General features: G+C 32.1%; 2 protein-coding genes across 6 annotated transcripts in view; one reads left to right on the top strand and one right to left on the bottom strand.

Moving 5' to 3' along the window:
• Positions 1-19032, top strand: part of LOC114334058 (lutropin-choriogonadotropic hormone receptor-like) — a 223094-nt gene that overhangs the window by 114625 nt on the left and 89437 nt on the right. The gene's annotated exons all lie outside the window — the stretch shown is intronic.
• Positions 7912-9211, bottom strand: LOC114334295 (prostatic acid phosphatase). Its single transcript, XM_028284336.2, has one exon. It carries the CDS (start codon positions 9086-9088, stop codon positions 7991-7993), a length of 1098 nt encoding a protein of 365 aa, XP_028140137.2. The 5' UTR covers positions 9089-9211; the 3' UTR covers positions 7912-7990.

Below are 19032 nucleotides of genomic sequence, written 5' to 3'. Positions count from 1 at the left end.
GCATTTAGATCAGTAAATTGCAATTTATTTTGTATAGTGCAGTCACTGAAGGTAAAAATCAACGATTACTTTCAATTTCGGTGAACCTTCATCGATTTTCACGAAAATTGGTCAGTGGTTAGAGGATACCTCAAGAAACAAAAGTGACATGGTACCACCTTGCGCCTTTACCCTCAGGGTGGATACCGTCCCTTCTCGGGGGTGAAAATTATTTTATAAAAAATAACTGCACAAATCAATAAAAGAACAAATTAAAAGCAAAATTTATTATATAAAGTTATTAAAATAAGTCAATACATTTAAAGTTATTAAAGATCAAAGATTTTAATTATTCGTAAAAAAAATGCATGTTTTGAAGCGGTTTTTCGTAAATCACTGAAAAACTGTAAGTTTTTACAAAAAAGTTAATAGTAGTTTAATTCGCATAGCTTATATTCTAAGAATAAACTCTTAAATCACGTGCCTTTCGATTATAGAGCTACAACCCCTTCGCAAGAAAACCATCCCATATTCCCGGCTTAAGAGAGAGTTGTACATACTTAAAATAATTTAAATTAATTATTTGGCGACTACATAATATCGTTTAATAATTTATGAGCTTGCAAAATATACGCATCTCAATTATTGAATTGCCATTTTCTTTCTATAGTGCAGTCACTGAAGGTAAAAATCAACTATGACATTCGATTTCGGTAAATCTCCATTAATTTTCACGAATTGACAATAACAACTTGCGGTTTTAGCCTGGGGTATATGTCACCCCTTATCGGGGGTGAAAATTACTTTATTAAAAATAACTCCACAAATCGAGAGAGGGACAAATTCTAAGCAAAATTTGTTATACAATGTTATTAAAATAAATCAATAATTTTTGAGTAATTAAAGATCAAATATTTTAATTTTTGTGAAAGAAAATGCATGCTTTAAAGCGATTTTTCATAAATAACTCAAAAACTGTAAGTTTTTACAAAAAAATTTTCATCACTAAAATTGAAGCTAATAAAAAATATAATAAATTGCTTACTTGAAAAACCCTTTAATGTTAATTTAAAGTAAGTTATTGGTAATTAAATGTATATTTTTTCTGCGACTGTTCAAATATAAGGATTCAAGCTTAAATAACGGAAAAGAGATGCATTTTATAACACTTAGGTACTAAATACTGTCAAAGTACTTAGAAATACCTATGCCTCAAAAATGAGCTCCAGAAAAATTGATAGCATCAAAATTTATACTTATAAAGTATACAGCTATAAAACTGTATTACATTTACTCTTTCAAATACTTTATTTTTTTAGATCATATTTAAAATAATAACTCCAATAATACTCGATTGACGTAAAAAATGATAGATAACGAAATTTGAGTTTTTTTTATTAGCAAAGATTTTACTTGTCTTTTGATTTATGTATGAATCAAAATAACGAAATAGAAACGTTTAAGGCTAAATTTTACTACTAGAACAATGTAACTGGAGCCCTTTAACCTGTTATCCTAAAAAATAAAGTATTTGAAAGATAAAGCCGGTACTTTATGTCTCGGTTGACAGCCGGTTAGTTAACCGGAGTTTAATCGGGACCTCTTTAGGGTCTCTTGCGTTGTAATAAATGCAATTATAATTGCATTTATTGCAATGCAAGAGACCCTAAAGAGGTCACGATTAAACCCCGGTGAACTAACCGGCTGTTAATCGAGACATAAAGTATCGGGCCTAAATGTAATACTTATTCGGGTATCGGGCCTAATTTTTATAGCTCTTAAAATTACCTTTCAAATAGTTGGATGTGCCTGATATCATAAAAATTAACAGAGTGATTAACAAAAAAATTCATTTTTTTTGTAAAAATTTTTGGAGTACAAATTTTGATGCTATCAACTTTTTCTGGAGCTCATTTTATAGGTATTTCTAAGTACTTTTACAAGTATTTAGTAAGTGTTATAAAATGCATCTCTTTCCCGTTATTTAAGCTTGAATCCCTAGATTTGAATAGTCGCAGAAAAAACTATACATTTAATTACCTATAACTTACTTTAAATTTACATTAAAGGGTTTTTCAAGTCAGCAATTTATTATATTTTTTATTAGCTTCAATTTTAGTGATGAAAACTTTTTTGTGAAAACTTACGAGTTTTTAAGTTATTTATGAAAAATCGCTTTAAAGCATTTTCTTTCACAAAAATTAAAATATTTGATCTTTAATAACTCAAAAAGTATTGATTTATTTTAATAACATTATATGTATAATAAATTTTGCTTAGAATTTGTCCCTCTCTTGATTTGTGGGGTTATTTTTAATAAAGTAATTTTCACACCCGAGAAGGGGTGACATATACCCCCCGCTAAGTTGTTATTGTTAATTTTGTTTTGAGGTATCCTCTATTCGCTCAACAATTTTCGTAAAAATGAATGGAGATTTACCGAAATCGAAGGTCATAGTTGATTTTTACTTTCAGTGACTGCACTATAGAAGGAAAATGGCAATTCAATAATTGAGATGCGTATATTTTGCAAGCTCATAAATTATTAAACAATATGTAGTCGCTAAATAATTAATTTAAATTATTTTAAGTACAACTCTCTCTTAAGCCGGGAATATGGGATGGTTTTCTTGCGAAGGGGTTGTAGCTCAATAATCGAAAGGCGCGTGATTTAAGAGTTTATTCTTAGAATATAAGCTATACGAATTAAACTACTATTAACTTTTTGTAAAAAATTCAGTTTATCAGTGATTTACGAAAAACCGCTTCAAAACATGCATTTTTTTCACGAATAATTAAAATCTTTGATCTTTAATAACTTAAAAAGTATTGACTTATTTTAATAACTTTATATAATAAATTTTGCTTATAATTTGTTCTTTTATAGATTTGTGCAGTTATTTTTTATAAAATAATTTTCACCACCGAGAAGGGGCGGTATCTACCCTCAGGGCAAAGCCGAAAAGTGGTACCATGTCACCTTTGTTTCTTGAGGTATCCTCTAAGCACTGACCAATTTTCGTGAAGATCGATGAAGGTTCATCGAAATTGAAGGTAATCGTTGATTTTTACCTTCAGTGACTGCACTATACAAAATAAATTGCAATTTACTGATCTAAATGCGCGTAATTTGGGAGCTTATAAATTATTAAATGATATGTAGTCGCCAAGTAATTAATTTAATGCATTTTAAGTACAACTTTCTCTTAAGTCGGGAAGATAGGGTGGTTTTCTTGCGAAGGGGTTGTAGCTCAATAATTTTTCTCCTAAGTTAAATCAATTAAAGGGTTGTTTGGGGGTGAAGGGGATGAGCTCAAAAATCGAAACTATATAATTTCAAGAGCTCAAAAATAGCTCGTAATTCTGCCGCAAAAATCGATTCAATATTCCTATTTTTAAGTAGGGGGGGGGGCTGACTAAGACACCCCCCCACTAAAATATTAAATTACTGCTCAGTGGAACGAGCTCAAAATTTTTAGTTTGCGGAATATAAAAGCTCATAAATAGCTGATAAATCAGGGCTATTTGTTTTTTAATTTTTGCAAGTGGGGGGGGGGGGGGGCAGCTCAACACGGGTGTTAAAATGTTTTGTTTTAGATACATTTAGCTTTAATAAGTTGTCTTCAATCGTAGATTTCTGTATTCTTAAGTTTTCAAATCATATAATATATTACAAATAATAATTCAAAAATAGCACTCGACTGTTTTATCATTTTATAAAACAATGTAAATATCTTGTAGTTTTCCATCTGAACCTATCTTATCGAACATTTTAAAAAAATTGAATCTGATTTCAAAATAATTTGAATTAATATATCTATATGTCGCAATAAAAAATGTTAAGTGTTAATTGTTCTAGCACGTGTTGCTAATATATACATGGTGAACATACATATGAAATAAATATGTTTTAATATACAAAATCTAACCATTTTGTGGCTTTAAGAGCGTGGGCGCAAAATTTCGGGCCAATGCTTTTGAAATGCATTCTTTTTTTCTCCAGAGAAAACTAATAAATATTTTTGAAAAATTTAAACGCAGAATGAAAGATTACATTATTACCGCGGGCAAAAAGTCCCTTAGAATAAACAACAAGTTTCTTTTGAATGAGATGGAGTCAAAGTGAATGGCGTAACTATCAACAGCATCAGATACGCCGATGATACGGTGTTGATTGCGGATTCCGACTTGGGCCTACAACGACTCATCGACAAGACCAACTCGACCTGTAAGCAATTTGGAATGAAAATAAACATTAAAAAAACCAAACCGACAAAAACCAAAATGTACCTCAACCTTGCACAATAAACGGGCACATTTTAGAACAGGTCAATAGATCTGAGTAGGTACCTGGGATGTGGGATCGATAGCAGCCTAAATCCTGATCTAGAAATAAGCTCAAGAATAGAACAGGCCAGAAAATCTCTCGAAAAAGAAAAACTAAAACTGCTTTGTGGTTCCCCAATAAAACTCGAAATTCAACTACTTTTATCAAAATGCTACATCTGGTCGACTCTTCTCTATACAGTTGAGACAGAGACCCTTAAAATAACAATCGTAAATAAATTGGAGTCCTTTAAAATGTGGATCTACCGAAGAGTCATCAAAATTTCATGGACATCGCACACCTCAAACGAAGAGCTTTATAGAGTACAGGTCAAGGAAAGAAAACACTTCAACATACTGAGAAATAATAAGTACCAATATGCTCAACTAATAGTGAAAGTAAACATCGAGGGAAAGAGGGACTAGGAAGGAAAAAACTATCGTGGCTAAGAAACATCTGGCAATGGACAGGGCCCTGATTCTAAATCAAATTTCGACACTAAACAAGTCGCTTTCAATATGGCGACGTCGAAATGCGACTGTGCGAGCCTTGTGGATTTTCGTTGAACTAACGAAATGATGTCATCAAATTGCGACCTATCGAAATTGATAGCGACTTTAAAAAAGTGGTCGCTATTATAATTTCGATGTCGAAATTATTTGACACGGAGATGAATGAATGGCCAAAAGCGAGGTTAGGTTTAATTTAGATGTGTTTTGTTTATTTCTTGCAAGGAAAACTAAAGCAAAAGGTATTAATATGGCTGGGTTTAATTGAAATTTGCTTGTTTTGAGGAATTAGATAGAATAGTATTAAATTAGAAATATAATAATTTAGAATGTCCACAACATGATTCATCAATTCAATGAAAGATGTAAGGTAATAATCTGGGAAAATTAGTAAAAAACCAGGAAAATTAATTACCAGCTATTTTATTGCTGGACATGCTGAAATCAAATCTTAAGATTTCCTATATTAGTAATATAGCTGTGCAAAGTCCACAGAAAGTGTGCTATTTTGTTTATAAACAAATTAGCGCTCCGAAATCTTTTTTTTTAATTATTGCTCTATAACTCCGAAAATTTTAACTCTAAACCAAAACACTCGCATAAAAATTGACAGTAATTTAATTCTGCACATTGATAAAATTTATTCCAATTTCCTTCAACTGAAATTTTCCTCGGAAAATTCGGGTTTTCCAAACAAAATCTTTAATTTTCAACTAAAATTTGAGAAAAGTAATTATTTATCAATAATTAAATAATTTGGTGACAGTGACATAAATCTTTTTTGTTATAAGTGTCTTGAAGATATGAAAATTTGTATGTACAAAGAGGACCGGAATTAAAAGGTATCTAATGGTTCAAAGATTAAAATCCTGTTGTTTATAACTCTGTCGCAAATGCCGGTCAAATTTGACCGGTTATACCTGGAATCACTCCTCGCAATTCAATTTTTTTTTCTTCGAAAAGGGCACAGAAGCCGTGCCCTTTTCAACAGCGTTAACTTAATTTAATTTAATCTAATATTTTCTGAGGGGTTCTATTTGTTTATAAGCCAAAAAAAATGTTTCTTTATAACATTCCTGAGACCGCTCAAATGGTCCAATTTCAATCCTGTAAGGTACGTTGATAGGTATAGTGCTTTTTTATACGAAAATCATAGTTATTCTGGTGTATCATAATCTTTCTGGTTATTATTTCGACCGAAATTTTTTAATTAACATTTTAATTATTGCTAAACTATTGGTTAGATTGTCGCCGGTCTCCTGATATACAGAGAGGGGCTAAATTATGGAATAAATTAATTTTATCTAAAATGGACGATTTTAGAGAAAAATACCGAAACAGCTCGATTTTTATTTTTAAATTAAATTTTTTTGGCATATATTTCAAACTAGTGACGTCATCCATCCGAGCGTGATGACGTAATCGATTATTTTTTAAATAGGAATAGGGGTTCGTGTTGTAGCTCATTTACAAAGGCGTTCAATTCTCTATTCAATATAGGGCTTTTCATTCACAGTCATTTATTTCGAGCTTCTGTCATATTTCGTATAATCCGTAAATATTAATATTATACACAGATTATTCAACATATGACAGGAGCTCGAAACAAATGACAATCGATGAAAAGCCCTATTATAAACATTAATATCATTATTTATACAGGGAGGCCAAAGAAATTTTTGAATTAAATTAATTGACGCAAGAAGAACAATGCATGTAATTTATTTAACTCAAAATACATTCTATTGCTGTCAGAAAATAGAAAAAAAATGTTTATTTTGCAAATAAACATTGCTTTTAGCTTAAATTAAATGTTCAAACTGCCAATAGGTAGGAGGGAGGCTTTAATTTAAGCGAAAAGAAATGTTTATTTGTGAAATAAACCTTTTTTTCTATTTTCTGACAGCAGTACAATGTATTTTGAGTTAAATAAATTACATACATTCTTCTTTTTGCGCCAATTAATTTAATTCAAAAATTATTTTTTGGCAACCCTGTATAAATACCTAATGATATTAATGTTTATATTACTGAATAGAGAATTGAACGCCCTTTCAAATGACCTACCACACGACCCCTATTCCCATTAACAAAATTATCGATTACGTCATCACGCTCAGATGGATGACGTCACTAGTACGAAATATATGCCAAAAAATTGTAATTTAAAAATAAAAATCGACCTCTATCGGGATTTTGCTCCAAAATCGTCCGTTCTAAAGAAATGAATTTATTCCATAATTTAGCCCCTCTGTATAATCTACTATAATAAATCTTTCATGTCATCAATTATTTAATTATTGATAAATAATTAGGTACTTCCTTGTTTTCCCTATTTTAATTGAAAATTGGAGATTTTTTGGGAAACCTCGGATTTTCTGAGTAAAATTTTTATTAAAGGAAATCGGAAAAAAAATAACTTTGTGCAGAACTAAATTACGGTGAATTTTTATTTGAGTGTTTTTGGCTCAAAGGAAAAATCTTAGGAGTTACAGAGCATGCACTAATTGAAAAAAAAAAGAAGATTTAGGAGTGCTAATTTGTTTATCAATAAAATAACACACCTTCTGCGGACTTGTCATACCCCATATTACTAATATATGCAATCTTAAGATTCGATTTTAGCAATAAAATAGCTGGTAAATAATTTTTCCCAAAAATAGTATTTTTTAGATAATTTTCCCAGACTATCAACAAATTCCAATAAACCGGAGCGCCAACCCAAATTCTGAGCAGTGTCAACATGATAAGGTTAATATCCCCAGTTGTAACTAATACCGAAATGAATAAGAATCGCTATACTCTGCGGATGTCATGGCGGTGTCGAAATGAAATTGCGACTAAACAGCTAATAAGAACAGCTGAAAAGAGAGAATAGTTTGCAATTTTAGTAGCCAACCTCCATTCAGTAGAGTGCACTTTGAAGAAGAATACATTGGAACGTAGAAAAAATATTGTAAGCAACATAAGCACAAAATGTCTATTTCACTATTTTGGGTACTAATGTTACCTGATGGTTCCTATTGTCAACTTTTGATGTCCTGTCAAAATGAGATAAAAATTTCAAATTTTATAGGATTAATGAAATAAAAGCCCTAGAACACGAAATATTTATGTACATACCAAAATACAAAAAGGTTGTTTTACTTGATTCTATTATTAGATTACTCTTCATTCACTGGTAACTTTTACATTCATTTTCGGCTTCATCTCCAGTTATCCTGATGGGTTGTATGATTTTCTGGTACTCCGCAAAATTACAGTCTCTAGAACATCCAGGCAACACTATGTTTCTCATCATTGTACTATTTTTAAAATTGACATTTAGAAAAGGTTCTCCCTCTCCACGTCTGAGTTCGAACATAATTGTAGATGCATATTCTGGCCAAGTGTTGTCATATACCTTCAACACGTTAAGAAGATGACTGAGTGTACTATCGTGAACAGAAAGCATCAAAAACTTTTGTGAATTTTTAGGATCCTTAAGTGCATCTTCAAAGAAAGTAGTGATGTAGTCTACAAGTGGACCTGATTTCAACCTTGCTAATTCAGTAGTAAACGTGTCCAAAACATACACTTTAGTTAATAATGGTAAAGTCTTGTGTGGAAAGACTTTCTTAGTCCATTCGGGTATAGTCAAGTTAAGGTAGTCTTCTATGAAAAGAGTGTCGTGAAGGAATGTGACATCAGCCAACGTAGTAACATTCTCACCTGCGTGTTCTGTCAAGTACTTAAATAGATCTTTCCGCTCGTCCATAAAATCGGTGACATTTTTCGATGAAAGCAGATCCGCATAAAGCTTTCTATATTTTGGACAATACGCTTCGCCACGTACAGTATAGTCTTTGACTTTTGGTGTTGTGTGAATGGGTATTGGTTGCCAAAGAAGATTCGGGTTCCAAACTTGCTCCTCTTTTGGAGGAAACAATCCTGCCAGATTTGCAGCTGCAGACATTAAACATCTGTCTTCATCCGAGGAGAAAACACGAAGAAAGTTCGGGTCGTACTTTTGGGGAATAAAGTCTTTATAATAATTACGGTACCACTGCCCCAAAGCGTATTGTTGCCTTTTACCTAGATTTGTCAACTGTCCTAACCCTTCAGGCCAAATGTCAAGAAACCTGTCATTATATGGATCACTTTGGAAAGTTTTTCTTGGTGATCTGCATCCATGGCGGAATAACACTGTAACAGCTAATAATTCACTATTCTCGCACTGCACTAATAAGTTTATTGATAAAAGTACTAAAAATTTTAATAGTAATTTAACCATTTTGATTAAAACTTAACCGTCACTAAAAATTTATGGTTTTTCTACATCGAGGGATTCAATACTGATAACTATTTTATACGGCTTATAAAGTTGGCGTGTGTAACATGTTTAATATGCAAATAATATTCAATGTGACATTTAAAGACAATAAAAGGAAACATTATAAATATTTATACCTAAATATTTGTGAATATACTTTAAATGAAAGTAAATCTTTTGATCATTTTTTTCAGATAGCAAGGACTCGATTATAGTCTATTTACTCACGGTTTTTGCTCCGAATTTTAAAGAACCGCTTGGATTGACATGAAATTTGTCATACACATAGTTAACATGTCAAAGAAAAAAGTGATATTGTGCCGATGTGTGCTTTTGCACTGGGGGTGAGTTTCATCATTTCTCTGGGGTGAAAAAATATACGTTCAAAATAAGTCCGGAAGTGGATAAATTGACTAATTCTATGTAACTTTTGTTCTATAGCGTTTTTTACTAAATATATTTTTTACTAAATAAATACTAAAATGAAATATGTTCATTTTCAACAAAAAAACACGTTTTAGACGGGTTTTCGCATATAAATCAAAAAGTAAGTATTCCATCGAAAAAACATTGTGAGCCTAAATAGCTTATGAAAAAAAAAATGGAAAAATGGTGTACGTATGAGGTCTCTAGACCCAGTACAAGCAGGGTTGTAGCTAATGAAAAATAATTTTATATTCGTCAAGTTCCAAATCGAATATTTCAACGATAAATAACCAAAAATGAAGCACTTTTTGGGAAAAACTCATTATAACTTGTTTAATGTGTTTAAAAAAATCTTTATTCTTGTTTTTAAAAAAGTTTCTAGCATCAAACGTAAGAAAGTTACTCTCAAAATAAAGTTGGTCCTTTTTTTTGGCAAAAAAATCTGGAAAATCATTCTCTAATTGGCATCTCAAATGAAATTATTCGTTAAATTCCAAGTTGCAAGTTCCTTCACAAATTGCTTTACTTATGTCTCATGTATATGATCTGTAGGTTTCACCAGTTCAAAGTGTTTATTTTTGAAAAAAAAAATGAGTTTTAATTTAAAATGTTTTAATTTTAAATTTTGAAAAAAACTTAATAACTTAACTTAAAAATTATTAGTGATACCAAAAATCTCAAAGAGTAAAAAAATGTAAGTTTTGATTTTGTGATTGCGTCGAAAAAATGTTTGGAATAAAAGTTACTTATTTTTTTGCACGATTGATCATTTTTGACTGTCTACCGTGACAGATTTTACGTCAGTAGGTGACATTTACTAGCAACTCGACGGTAAGTAATCCAACTAGACGGTAAGTACTCCAACTCGACGGTAAGTAATTCACTTACCGTCGAGTTAAAAAATCTCTTAATTTTAATTTATTTTTTGAAAGAATAAAGAAAACTAACGAATTATTTATTAATATTGAAACTTATGGTACAATTTGTTAATTTTTCTCTTCAAATACGCGATCAAAGTTTGAAAACTTGGAAATATCAATGCCATCATAAAGAAAAACGGTGGATTTAATCATTGAATATTCTGCCCAGAGGCTTCCAGGAGCTTTCAACTGCATATGTCTTTGAACGAAATATGCCAATAGAGTCTTTTCTTCGATTCTTAAATTCTTGCCTTCGCACAATTTTTTAAAACTTTGGTAGGTATTTTGATAACGGATTTTGGATTTTTCGGGAATAATTGCGGAACACCCTTCTTCCCAAGCCCGTTCAATTTCTTCAAATTCACTTTCGCTCATATTTTAATTTATAATAATCAAAATTGTACTTAAAATTATTGACAACTAAATAAAAACTCAATTCTCCATTGTTGTTATGCACCCTAGTTACTACCTAACAACCAAAGTATCTATCTTGATAAAATGAATGAAACTAGTCAATATGACGAAAATGTTTAATTTTATAATTTATAATGGTATCAATCGTGCAAAAAACGTTATAAGCATGTCGAACGTTAAGGGTAACCGATCTCAGACAATAATTGGAGTCGTCGCTCCGCTCCTACTCCAAACAATTGTCTTCGATCGGTATAAAACCCTTACCGTTCTCCATACTTAATATACTATTACGTAAGGAATCCAAATCTGCAATAAAAAATGGGGGCTCCTATTTAAGATTTTAAAGTAACCCCCACACCTCCTCCGTGGGGGTCGTGTTTGGTGCCATTCGATAGATTTTTCAAATATATTGAATAAGTATATTTTACAGTTTTTCGATAGATTTTTTAAATATGCACTCTTTTGCATGTACTTAATTACCTTATCTTAATCTGACAATTTCGAGTTTTTTTAAGGATAGATTTTTTTTTCCGGGCCCCCCTTAACGAACTCCCCTGTGTTAAGAGCCAATATATGGTAGAGGTACATCTGCAGGGTACCAGGTTTCTTCCATATGATCTGACGCGCTCGAGTAACTGCAAAAATCCCCGCTTGGGCCCCTCTACCATAACACAGAAAAAAGCAAATTACAAAAATACTGTCAAATATTTTTATTCGTAACTTCAAATCAATGACCTTGTATGGTTCAATTTGCAACAGTAATTTATGCACATATTTTTTATATTGAATTAATTTTAGCATTAGGTACTATAACGTCGTGGGGCAATTTATTAAATAATCTGACGCAAGAGTATTTGGGACCCTTTTCTGACATACTCAATCTGTGAATGGGATAAATATACTTATATCTCCCTATTGCTTTAAGTGGATATGAACAAAATCTTGTAGTGCAGTCACTGAAGGTGGATATGAGCTATTACCTCTGATTTCGTCGAACCTTAATCGATTTACATGAAAATTGGTGAGTGGTTAGAGGATATCTCAAGGAACAAAGGTGACATGGTGCCAACTTGCGCTTTTACCCTGGGGGTGGATGCCACCCCTTCTTGGGGGTGAAAATTATTCTCCATAATTCGATAGAGTAACAAATTCTAAGGAAAATTTGTTATTAAAATAAAATAAATGTATTAGTAGGGGAGATATGGGCAAAATGATAATTCTAATTTATAACGATGGCTAGTAACTTCAATTACAATTATACAGGGATACCACTATCCCAACCAAACCCAGCAATGTTCTTAGATCAAAACGGACAAATGTACCAAAATAGTCAAATGTACAATAGTCAACCGTTACCTGGATATCAACCAACACCACTTCAAATGATACAACAAACAGCACCAACATACATGCAGATCGGTGGAAACGAACCCAACATAAACCAAAACATTGTGCAAACAACGTTGTTACCACAACAACAACCACAAGCGCCAAATGAATGGAAAACAGTAACCTATCAGAAAAGAATACGCAGTCCCGATGATATCCAAAAGCACTCAAAACAAACCAAATTGGATGACTACTGGTTAGGAACAAACAAACAAACAAATATATTTGAAAATTTACCAAAAGAACAAGAAGAAGAGGAACACGAAGCTAAAAACGACCAAAAAGAACCAAAACCTCCACCAATTTATATAGACGGTGTAGCTGACATAAATCCATTAATATCACTTCTAGAAGAGATCGTTAAAGAGCAGTATCTCATCAAAACGGTTGGACAAGAGAAAGTCAGAGTACAACCTAAAGTAGGTGAAGCCTACACTAAAATTATAAAAGCCTTGGAAGAAAAACAAACCCAGTTCTACACGTATAAGCCGAAAACTGATAAAACCTACAGAGTCGTGTTAAAAAATCTGCATCATTCCACTGACATGGAAAAAATCAAAACAATTTTAATGGCATTAGGACACGAAACTGTAAATATACACAACGTTCTCCAAAGTCGTACAAAAAAACCTTTGCCACTATTTTTTGTGGACTTAAACCCCAAGGACAACAATAAAACCATTTATGAAATAAAAGAGCTCATGAACTGCAGTGTTATAATTGAACCACCTCGCAAGAAACGGATAATACCCCAGTGCACGAGATGCCAACAATACGGTCACACAAAAAACTTCTGTCAGCGAAATCATAAGTGTGTGAAGTGCGCGGGTCCACATAATACAGCAGAGTGCCTCCGGAAAACAAGAGACAACACAGTGAAGTGCGCGAATTGCTTAGAAAACCATCCCGCTAACTACAGGGGTTGTGTAGTGCACAAACAGTTACAACAACAACTTTACCCGAAGCTACGAGAAAAGACCAATGGAGAGAACCAATCAAACATCAGACCTGGAATATCATATGCTCAAGCAACAGTGGGACAACAGCAGCAACAAATACAGCAAGTAAGTAATACTCAAACTCAGATACCATTACAAATGATACCTCCACAGCAAAACGATATAACCGAGTTAAAAGGAATGATGAAGGACCTAATCACACAGATGGGGACCATGATGAACCTTATCACAGCCCTAGTTAACCAATTATCGAAATGAAACAGTTACTAAAAATAGCTCAATGGAATTCAAACGGACTGAGCCAACATGCAGAAGAAATAAAGACGTTTCTCAAAGAAAACAAAATAGACATCATGTTAATAGCAGAGACGCATTTTACTAAAAAGTCTTATATGAAAATCGCAAAATATAATATCTACCAAACAAATCACCCAGATGGAGCAGCCCATGGTGGAACTGCAATTATAATTCGCAGCAATATAAACCACAACGAAGAAACAAACTATGCGAAAGATCACCTGCAAGCAACAACAGTTGCTCTAAATACTGGAAGCGGTATTCTAAAAGTTTCTGCAGTCTATTGTCCTCCAAAACATAACAATAAAAAACAAGAATACTCTAAATTCTTCGAAACGCTTGGAAACAGATTCATAGCAGGAGGAGACTATAATGCCAAACACAAAGCCTGGGGCTCCAGACTAATAACTACGAAAGGTAGAGAATTACTTCAAACTATAAATCACAGTAACTTAAAGCACTTCGCCACAGGAGAACCTACATACTGGCCCAGTGATCAACAGAAAACACCAGATGCCATAGATTTTTTCGTAACAAAAGGCATTAATACTAAACAACTCAAAATACAGTCCAGCTTTGATCTGTCATCTGATCATTCACCAATACTCTTAACCATGTTTGAGGGAATAGTAGGGCGACCAAAAAAACCTATAGTATGCAATCATAAAACAAATTGGGACAACTTTCAGGAACGGGTGGATGCATGTATAGATCTTAAAATTCCTCTTAAAACAACCGAGGATATAGAAGTAGCATTAAAAAAACTAACAACTTCCATTCAAACTGCGGGTTGGGTTGCAACCCCGATACAAAAAGACAGTGATAAAATCGACGAAAACCCAATCATAATAAAAGACCAAATTGCTGAAAAGAGAAGACTACGCAAGAAATGGCAGCAAACAAGGACAGCAGCAAATAAGAAAAACCTCAATAAAGCAAGTAAGGACCTAAAAAAACTTCTGTTAACGATGAAAAATGACTCGGTTCAGGCATATCTTGAAAACCTAACGCCAACGGAAGCAACAGACTACTCACTCTGGAGAGCAACAAGAAAATTGAACAGGCCACAACAACATATTCCCCCTATAAAAGATCAACAGGGGAAATGGGCCAGAAACGACAAAGAAAAGGCCAATGCATTTGCACTTCACCTATCAAATGTGTTTAAACCAAATGAAGTAGAGAGTACACAAGAAGACATGGACGACATACAAAACTACCTGGAGTCACCTCTCCAAATGGAACAGCCCATAAGCAACTTTAAATACAAGGAAATAAGAGATGTAATTGTACACCAAATTAAACCAAAAAAAGCACCGGGCTATGACCTAATAACCGGCATTATAGTGCAAAAACTCACTAGAAAAGGAATCACAGCATTACTACAAATTTTTAACGCAATGCTAAGGCTGAGCTACTTTCCAAATCAGTGGAAAGTAGCAGAAATAATAATGCTTCCCAAACCAGGTAAAAACCCTAATGAAATATGCTCGTACAGACCCATCAGTCTCTTGCCAATCTTATCAAAAATATTTGAGAAACTTCTACTCAAGCGAATGCAGCCAATATTAACGGAAAAAAAGCTCATACCAGATCATCAGTTCGGCTTTAGAGCAAAACATGGCACAATAGAACAAGTCCACAGAGTCGTTAAACAAATTAGCAATGACTTAGAAAAGAAAAGGTATTGTTCAGCCGCATTCATAGATATTAGCCAAGCTTTTGATAAGGTGTGGCATCCTGGACTATTGTATAAAATAAAAAAAGGTTTACCTCACAACTTCTATCCATTATTAAAATCATACCTAACTAACAGATTTTTCTTAGTAAAACAGCAGTCTGAATATACTAACATCTACCACATAGAATCTGGAGTACCACAGGGTAGTACCTTGGGCCCAATATTATATTTATTGTACACGGCAGACATTCCCACTACAGAACAAACAACAGTATCAACATTTGCTGATGATACAGCAATACTAGCCTCCCATCACAATCCTGCAGGAGCTACAAGAAACCTACAAACAAACTTGAACAAAATAGGATATGGCTAAAAAAGTGGAAAATAAAAGCGAATGGATCCAAATCAATTCACGTTACTTTCACGATGAAAAGAGATCAGTGTCCACCAGTGAAACTAAATAACAGCCAATTAGCAAAATCTGATAGTGTGAAATACTTAGGCATGCACCTAGACAAACGCCTCACATGGCGAACACATATATTCAACAAGCGAAAACAACTAGGACTTAGACTGCAGCAACTATACTGGATTATCGGCAGGAAATCAAAACTGACCATTCAAAACAAAATACTTGTATATAAATCAATTCTAAAACCAATCTGGACATATGGAATCCAGCTATGGGGCACAGCGTCAAATTCAAACTTAGAAATACTTCAAAGGTTCCAAAATAAGGTTTTAAGAATAATAGTCAATGCCCCTTGGTACGTGCCAAATACAGCAATAGAAAGAGACTTGGAAATCCCCACCATCAAAAGTGAAATAAAACGACATAGTGAAAAATATCGGGATAGAGCAAATACGCATGTGAACCCCCTCGCGAGTGATCTATTTAACACAGTAGGTGAGGTGCGCCGCTTAAAAAAATTTAAACCAACGGACCTGATAAGCAGGTTTAACTAAGTGTACTCAGAATAACAAACAAATAACGGTTTTAAATAAATAGGTTAATTATGTAAAGGAAATAATTCACTGGAAATATTTCCTACATGTCCAATGTAAATATCCGACCATTTACTTATTGTCCTTCAATATTATATATGTGACAGATTGTAAATATACTGGGAGTTAATAAAAAAAAAAAAAAAATAAATAAATCAAAACTTTTTGAGTTATTAAAGATAAAATGTTTTAGATTTTAGTGAGAAAAATGTATGTTTTTAGCTGATTTTTTATAAATAACTCAAAAACTATAAATTTCTACAACAAAGTTATAATTACCAAAATTGAAGCTAATAAAAAATGAAATAAACTACTTACTAGAAAAACCTTTTAGTGTTAACTAAAATTGAGTTATAGGTAATTGAATGTAAATTTTTTTCGGCGTGTACCCAAATCTAAGTATTCAAGCTTATAACAGGAAAATGATGCATTTTATAACATAAACTCATTAAACACTTGCCAAAGTACTTAAAAATATATATCTAGCGAGCCCCTGAACAAGTTAATAGCATTAAAATTTATGCCAAAATTTTTTCAAAATTTATCTTTTAAAAATTTTTCCAAAAAACGGTATTGTTTTTTTTAATAACTTCGTTAATTTTAACGATATTAGATTCAACTAAAATCCACTTCTAATAAGGGCTTCAAAACTAATTCTAAGGGCTATTCCGCGTTAAATTTAATCTTTTAAACCCCTTACTTTTTTAAAAATAAAAGGTTAAATGGCCCCGGTTACATGGTTCTCGCAACAAAATTTAAGCTTTAAAAGTTTCTATCTCGGTTATTTTTTACCCTACAGTAATACAGGTAAAATATAAAAAAACATAAATTAAGATATTTCATACATTTTGGTATTATAACAAGACTATTAAAATAAAATTAAAGGAGATTAATATTTAGGAATACTTGTATTTTTATGAAAAACGTAACAATTATCAGTTACCTATTTATTATAAGTTATTGTAAAGTCAAGTGCATATGATCCACTCCTATGATTGCCAACAAAGTCATCCTAAAAATATCGTAAAAGAATTTCCAAAAATTGTTTACACAATTTACATATTTATTTAAATAACCACTTTATTAACAAAAAACATATCCGTAACGTACGCAAAGAGTACATACAGATTAATAAAAGAAACTCCAAAATAGATAATAGAGAAAGATAGAGGTTTTGGTTATCGAAGTCCATAAACTATTTATATCTTTGTACTAACAAGTACTCGGTGAAACCAGTTTTGCAAGAGCAGATATGTAGTTTATTTTAATAAAATATCTGGTATAAAGAAGATCTGTTGATCGGATCGGTACTAACGGTTCTTAGCTTAATTTCCAACCCCAATCAATTACGTTTATCTCTTGTTTGGTGGTTCTGTAACTTCAGTTTTTCATTCATCTAATAGCATGTTTACCAAAAAAAAATAAAACCTAGTTCATTCGAGATTTTCTGATTTCCATATACCAATACTATTTTTAGAAACAATTGAATGGGATAATTTGTTTTTTCGTACTTTAAATTATTACTAAGTTTAATAAAAAAAACTATGTATTATTTATTATATTATTCACAAATATTTATGTTTTGTGATTAAAATTACTTCAAATATTATTAAAAAAAATTGAAAAAAAATTGTTTAAACATATTTGATGGTGTATATAACAATTAATTTGTTTAAATAATGCATACTCGTACTGTACGCAAAAAGTACATACAAATTAACAAAAGAAACGTCGAAATCCATAGGCGAGAACAAAAGATACAGCTAACAGTTTCTTCCCCCTTCTCATCGATCTCCCAAGTTTCAAGGCCGGCCGATTTTAAGGGTCACATTTTGAAGCTTTGTGGACGATTTGTTTGAAAGTATATATTTTTTATATTTGGTACATTACAACTCTGAAGTATGTTCTTTCAAATGTGATTGATTTGATTTCGTAATTGTTGGGTGGGGGGGGGGGCAACTTCGTCCCTAATTATCCTAGGACAATTTTTTCTTTTTTTAAATTTGTCAAAAAATTCAGTCTTTCTAAATATAAAAAATAATTTTTCTACGGGTAATGGTTAAAAAGTTATTCTTGTTTATAAGCAAAAATTCGACATGTTCTTGCAAAATAATTTTGCGATACTTAGAATTATTTTTTGTCAATTTTTTTAAATTATATTATTAGCATAAATCTTCGTCTTTCATAAGCTATCCAAAGTATTACTGTAATTTCATCATTTTCTGGCTTATAGTGTTGCAAAAAAAATATAAATTTGGGATAAACAAATTAAATAAATTTTAAACTATTTGACCGATTGTTATGAAATTTAGTGTGTAATTTAAGCACCAGAAGCCCCAGCACTCCGTGTAATAAGAAGGCTCTGAGTTAATTTTTACATAAGTTATAAATATTTATAAAAACTCAAAATTTATGAATTATTTTGCAATTTTCTAAGCAACCAATAAGGATAGACATATTCAGTGGACGCCATATTGAAGTTTTTTATATGGTTTATGAGTTTCTTACTTCCAAATTTGTTTAAAATGCTTAACCTTTTGTCAATAGACGAAAAAAGAGAAAATTTAGCGTTTTTTGATCTTTATTTGTTTATCATTAAAATTTTGTTTTGTATTTGTTTATGTATATCATTAAAATCGGCTGCAGGAAACATATAGGTTATTATTATAGATGTCCACACTACTTAAAAAAATTGGTTTCGGCCTGAAGGGGGTTGTGTCACCAACATGATATTTTTTTCCTTATTTCTCTGAACTATCATGTCACCTTTGTTCCTTGAGGCATTCTCTAACTACTCACCAATTCTCATGA

The sequence above is a fragment of the Diabrotica virgifera genome, chromosome 4 (assembly GCF_917563875.1).
Source record: "Diabrotica virgifera virgifera chromosome 4, PGI_DIABVI_V3a".
NCBI lineage: Eukaryota > Metazoa > Arthropoda > Insecta > Coleoptera > Chrysomelidae > Diabrotica > Diabrotica virgifera.
Note: the sequence above shows the minus strand (reverse complement) of the source record. Positions and strands in the feature narration are given on the sequence as shown.